Raw genomic sequence first — 6,975 nt, forward strand, 5'->3', positions numbered from 1 at the left:
TTCTGTACATCTCTGGCAATGCCCACACGACCCCATCTCGCTGCACATTGAGTTTTTATTTTTACCGTGTTAAGCAACAGCTTTTGAATAGGGCTTGATAAGCAATCAACAGACCTGCGTTTTCTATGTGACTATTCTGATGAAAGAGTTTGCATTCTTGTTAAGAGCCATACATGGAAAGGAGCAGATAAAGCTATAAAATCCCCACATTTGATTGCGTGTACTGGGGTGGGTGGTATGACCAAAATCTTATATCACAAAATTTGTGACAAGATAAATAATGTAAAACATGTTTTTTCTTTGTTTTAGCTGGAAATTCAAAAAAATAAATAAATAAAAAATAAATTATATATATATATATATATATATATATATATATATATATATATATATATATATATATATATATATATATATACACACTACCGGTCAAAAGTTTTGAAACGCTTGACTGAAATGTTTCTCATGATCTTAAAAATCTTTTGATCTGAAGGCGTATGCTTAAATGTTTGAAATTAGTTTTGTAGACAAAAATATAATTGTGCCACCATATTCATTTATTTCATTATAAAACTAAAATTTAAGTTTTTGAAATTGATGACTTGGACCAAATAATAAAGAAAAGCAGCCAATAAGTGCCCAACATAGATGGGAACTCCTTCAATACTGTTTAAAAAGCATCCCAGGGTGATACCTCAAGAAGATGATTGAGAAAATGTCAAGAGTTCATGTCTGCAAATTCTAGGCAAAGGGTGACTACTTTGAAGATGCTCAAATATAACACAGTTTTGATTTATTTTGGATTTTGTTTAGTCACAACATAATTCCCATAGTTCCATTTATGTTATTCCATAGTTTTAATGACTTTACTATTATTCTAAAATGTGAAGAAAAAATGATAATAAAGAATGAGTGTTTCAAAACTTTTGACCGGTAGTGTATATATATATATATATATATATATATATATATATATATATATATATATATATATATATACTGTATATATATATATATATATATATATATATATATATTAGTGTACACTGTATATATGGGTGTTTCTTCCACTTTAGGCACTTTTTTTTTACTACTTACAATGTTCAACAGTGTATGTCAGGGGCATAGATTCCATGGGGGATTGGGGGGAGGTAACCGCTGTACCCCCCCCCCCCCCATGTTCAAGCCAAATCTACGCCCATGGTGAATGTACATGCATCACAGGATATTTATGTCATTTTTGTCATTTTTTCTGAAAGTCATGAAGATTCCTACCACAGTGTCATTTCCAGCACATCTCAAATTCTATACTGAAATATTAACAGAATTCTGTGCTAGAAATGATGCTGATGGAAATTATATTTTTAAAGTTTATGAAATAAAATGACTGACTCCTTTGTCTTGCTAAGGCTAATTTCATAGCTAACATTTTATGTATCCTAAATACACACAATTAAATAATATTTTCACTCTTTTTGCATAATTTTACAGTTAATTATGCATAATTACAGTTAAGTGGAAATGACAGCAAATAAAAATACACTGCTCACAAAATATATATTTACCTTTATTATTTTTTTTCAAACATCACATATTTCATCTCAAGTATGCTCTTCACTGACACTTTTGCCCACTTGTTTAACAAGTACACTAACTTTTGGAACATTTTTATAAGGAGGCAGATCTGTTTGTTGTGTTGGAAATGACGGGGACACAACTGTGGGACAGTGATCATTTCTGAATAAATATTCAAATGGTTTATGTTTGTTTCACTCTTTGTTTGGGTTATCGTAGATTTAAACATTAATAATTTGTATTCTTATAATGGATTTTCATAGTTTCATATTGAAAGTCTGGGTCTGGGACAAGGCTAAAAAAGTACAAATCTATACATGAAGGCATTTTAAAAAGTTACAAAAGTATTTGATGAAAGCCTGATAAAAATCAGTTTCAATGTTCCCTTCATAAATTATTTTTTTTATTTTTTTTTTATTCAATCAACCCCTGGTACATGAAATTGCCTGAACTTGAATAAACACTTTTACAAAGTATATATAGAAATTATATATAAATTACCACATGGTAATGCCTATTTTGGATATTCCAGTGAATTAAATACTTTTCAAATTTAATGTAGGTTTTCAAACAGGGTTTCCAAACAAACAAAACTCACGCTATTGGTTGAGCCAATGTTGCTGTGTCCAGCTGGTCGGGATGCTCAAACAAGGAGAGCAATGTTTTGATCTTGCCACAGAGCAAAAGTGTTTACACTTTTTGGGGAAATCAACATACAAATGGCTTACTTACAGCTGTCTCTGCATTCTTAGATAAAATAGAAGATAGTATTTTAACATTCTGCATTGAAATACAATATACAACACCTTAATTTGACATGCAGCATCATTCTTTCTTTCTTGCCCCTTTCAGGCTCATCAACAGCCCTCCTCTCAACTCCAGGCACCCCTGCCCCTGCCACACCCCTCCCAGCCGCCTCTGTCCCAGCAGCCCTTACAACAGCAACAACAGCAGCAGATGGGACCGAGACTCCCCCCTCGACAGCCGTCCACAGCTTCTCCAGCAGAATCTGAGGATGACAACCGCTGCAAGAGTCGCCAGGGCAACCGCATCTCCATGGAGGCGCTGGGCATCCTGCAGAGCTTCATCCAGGACGTGGGGCTGTATCCAGATGAGGAGGCAATCCACACCCTCTCGGCCCAGCTAGACCTGCCCAAACACACCATCATCAAGTTCTTCCAAAATCAGCGCTTCTATATCAATCACGCCGGCAAGCTGAAAGAAGCGTCCATTGGGTTCCCCTCCAACAACAACAACAAAGACGAGGGCCTGACGGACTTCAAAGAGGGCGAATTGTTGACGGAGCTCAACGAGAGCGTGCAGACCAACAGCACAATGTTCTCTATTAAAATCGAAGAGCACCTGGCACCCGAAATGCACACACTGGGCCAGGCCCAAACTGAGCAGGAGGCTAAATAGTGACGCTGGCGTCGTGGATGTCTTTTTTGTGTTAAAATCTTATTCTCATATTTCTCTCGTTCTCACTGTCTCTGTTCCATGAGCGAACCTGTAAGACTTTGTACACAAGACTGAATAATGCAAAGGTAATTAACTTTCACAGTTTTGTAAAGCGTGTATTATTTCACTGTAAAGACTTGTGCATTATTTCAATAACCTGCACAACTTAATAAAATGTAAAATAAACTAAATAAAAAACTTTTAAAGGGATAGTACACCCAAAAAAATAATTCTGTCATTATTTACTCACCCTGATGTTGTTACAAACCTGTTTGACTTTCTTTCTTCCATGAAAAAAAAAAAGGGTCATTTTTGAAAAATATCCTTGTGCCAGTCGCCATTTATTTCCAAAATGGCAAAAATGCACCATCAAATTATTGGGTCTGTTCCTCATACAAAGCTATTGTATGACTCCAGAAGACTTGGAACATAGTGAATGGGTTGAAGTAGTTTATATGACTGTATATATATATATATATATATATATATATATATATATATATATATATATATATATATATATATATATATTTTTTTTTTTTTTTTTTTTTTGTAAATAACGACATAAAATAAAATAGCTTCAAATACTTGAAATAAAGTGCATGAGTCATATGGGCTACATTTAATAAACTTTTATGGACCAATCATTTGCCAATCGGGAATCATGTCAAATATGTTCTTATTCCTTCTTTACTATATCAGGCAAAGACGAAAGTCCAAAATGAATAAAATCCCAGATGCATTTTTTTTTTTGTTCAACCAAAATCCCAATAATAACCAGGAAAAAATTAATGATTTGGTGCATTATGTGGGAGTTTTAAGTATAAACATGCCCAAAACACACCAGGGACTGAAATGATGAAAAAACTATCTGCAACTATCAACAGATTTTTGCCGATTGTATACTTCCAAAAAGCAACTATCGGCACAGATTAATCGGTAAAACTGATATATCGGTCTACCTCTAGTAAGAACAATAAACTTTATACAAAAAGAAAGCAAGCTTTTTTTTTCTTACACAATTGGTGAATAGTTTTTATTATTATTAATAATAATAACAATAATAATAAGCATAAAAAAGAAAAAATATTTCTCTGAAAATAAGAGTTAATGCCATATGTCATTCTGCTTAAAAAGTAAAAGCGTCTTGTTTAAAGCATGTTTAGTTATTTTTACATGAATAAATACAAAAATACTGATTAATAAAATATATATATTTTTTGCAGTGTGTGGCCAGAGTGGCCAGAATATTTTTCAAAAATTCATCTTTTTTTTTTTTTTGTTCCATAAAAGAAAGAAAGTCATTGGGGTTTGGAACAACATGAGTATGAGTAAATTATTACAGAATTTTAATTGATTGGGTAAACTATTTCTACAACAGTATGTTGCTGTGGATAATTGCTGACTGCACTTGTTGTCTGTTTTTACACTGATTTCAAACTACTGATTTTAAAAAAAGGAAAGTCAATAGAGTTTGCTAGACTTTGTTGTTTACGTATGTGATGTTAACTGCGTTTTTTTTTTTTTTTTTAATGCATGAAATTGGAGAAGAGATGTAGACAAAGGCCTTAATGATGAGGTACTGGGTCGAAACACTGCTGGTTAATGAGTTATTCTCTTTGAAATAAAAGAAGAATCGCTACTTCTCGGGATCCCCACGACCCGCAGGTAAACCGGGGAATACGGCTCAATCTTATTATTTGGTTTGAAGAAATATAGATAATATATATAAAATATATACTGTATATATATATATATATATATATATATATATATATATATATATATATATATATATATATATATATATATATATATATAGACACATATTAATTGTAAAAAATATACAGTCTTATATATACTATGCCAACAAATGCCTTGTACTATATATGGCACTGCCGATGTTAGATTATTTTGCAAAACTTTGGTCAATGTAAAATTCTGGATTTCCATAGTTTGAAATGTGAATCACAACCTCATTTTCATTGTTTTTTGGCATCGTCCTGCATTATTTATTTTTCGTTTCACGCTGCGTTCCGATGTAATTACATTTTTCCAACATTTTACCATCACCTGACGCTTTTGTTTTACTGATCTTTTTCTATTTATAAATGTAATTTTGATGGGCAGTAAAATCAGAAAGTGTCTTAAGCGTTTTAAATGGAAATTGTGCTTTAACAGTTGCCTAAAAAAAGTGCTGTATGTCAAGCAACTCGTGCGAGCTTCACAATTAATGTTGTATGCAATTTTTACTATCATGCAAATAAGCTTAGGTAAAACGACTAACCTATAGATCACCTTAGAGATGAAAACATATGCAATTTGTGTGAAATCGATGTTTTCAATGTGTCTTCCTTTGGTTAATGATCCAATTCAAAGCTATTCCTGTATAAATATGATGTATAAAAAAGTATTTCTTTTTTATGAGTTTATTGCAATGAGAACACCAGTTATTTTGTTACGACTGACTGTTTTATAAGTGTTTCTCCGTTTCTTTATGCAGCAATGTTCTAACTAGGAGTGGTTACTGATTGTTAATGACACAATTAAACTGTTTGTATTGTACTCCCGAATCTTTGCGTTAATGTGATGATGCATTAAAGATATCCACAGCGTAGGCTGGATTTGAAAACGCCAGCCGAGAAGTTCTTGTTGGTCTTTCCAGTATTAAATAAGGAATACTCTCCTGGGTGGGGGGCTGGATAAAGTCATATTAAAAGCACATTTGAGGGTAAATAGACGGCGGGTGTTAAGGCTTTGTTAATGAGATGATCTGCAGGGATTGGAGGTGTAAAACTGTGAAGGTGTGTTGACTTCTCAGTGAATTCCAGGTAAAGAGCTGCATATGGAAAAGTTCTTGCAGACTAACACCCAGATGGAGGTAAAACATCAGTGACCTCTATGTAATCACAAATTTATTTTCCCCTAAACATACAGTATTAGACCCAAAACATCACAAATGTTTTTTGCAGACATTTTTAATGGATGACTAATGAAAAAAAATCACATGAAAGTATATTCTTTCAAGAGTGAAATATTTAATGCTGACTAGAAGAGGAGGGTAAGTTGTGCAAGATTTTTGTTGTTGTTTAAATGCAAATCAAGGATCGCTCTAAACTGTTTAATATAAATTCATCTTTTGCATATACTATATTTACATGAAAAAAGGCCATTGCTTTGGCAAAACAAATTATACATATGTATATATGCATATATATGCATGAGGCAGGAGAAAGGATACATGCAAGTTTGTACATAACTATAAGATATATGAAACATAAATACATTACTGCAGGTATGCAGATTGATTATTTCAGCAAAAAAAAAAAAAAAAAAAAAATACAATTATTGTGAAAAAAAAGTGGGGATGCAACATGAAAAGTTTTTGTTTGTGATGTTTAATATTTTAATGTGTATACTAACAAGTAAAAAAATAAAATAATAAAAAAAATAAAAAAAATCTCATGAAAATGTTAAATAAAGTTATTTGTACCATGGAGGCCCTTGACTTAAATGTGTTCCAATGACAAACACATGTCCAAGTTCATTTTCTTCAATCAAATTATACAGAAAACACAACAGAAACACAAATAAAGTGGTAACACTTTACAATAAGGTTCCATTTGTTTACATAAGTTATCAACATTAGTTAACAAGAACTAACAATGAACAATAATTCCAAAATTTTACAGCATTAATTAATTTTAGTTAATGTTAATTTCAACATCTGCTACTACATTTTTAAATCAAAAGTTGTATGTGTGAACATTAGTTAATGCACTATGAACTTACACGAACAAACAATGAACAATTGTATTTTCATGAACTAACATGAACTTAATTAATAAATGCTGTAAAAATATATATATTGTTCATGATACCTTATGCATTAACTAATTTTAACAAATGGAACCTTATTGTAAATTGTTACCAATAAAGTTA

At 31.9% G+C, this 6,975-nt stretch overlaps 1 protein-coding gene across 7 annotated transcripts in view; it reads left to right on the plus strand.

Annotated features, from left to right (window-relative positions):
- LOC127454124 (DNA-binding protein SATB1-like) overlaps positions 1 to 6,493 on the plus strand; it is an 84,601-nt gene extending 78,108 nt beyond the window's left edge. For 6 of the 7 annotated variants that reach the window (XM_051721101.1, XM_051721100.1, XM_051721105.1 and 3 more), the window contains one exon: positions 2,428 to 3,484. In XM_051721101.1, coding sequence (XP_051577061.1) covers positions 2,428 to 2,994 — 567 coding nt within the window. In that variant the 3' untranslated portion in view covers positions 2,995 to 3,484. Of the gene's footprint in view, positions 1 to 2,427; positions 3,485 to 4,584 lie in introns of those variants that run through there. The other variant, XR_007899495.1, reaches the window with a different exon arrangement.
- The last annotated feature ends 482 nt before the right edge of the window (positions 6,494 to 6,975 follow it).

The sequence above is a fragment of the Myxocyprinus asiaticus genome, chromosome 16 (genome assembly GCF_019703515.2).
Source record: "Myxocyprinus asiaticus isolate MX2 ecotype Aquarium Trade chromosome 16, UBuf_Myxa_2, whole genome shotgun sequence".
Classification (NCBI taxonomy): Eukaryota; Metazoa; Chordata; class Actinopteri; order Cypriniformes; family Catostomidae; genus Myxocyprinus; species Myxocyprinus asiaticus.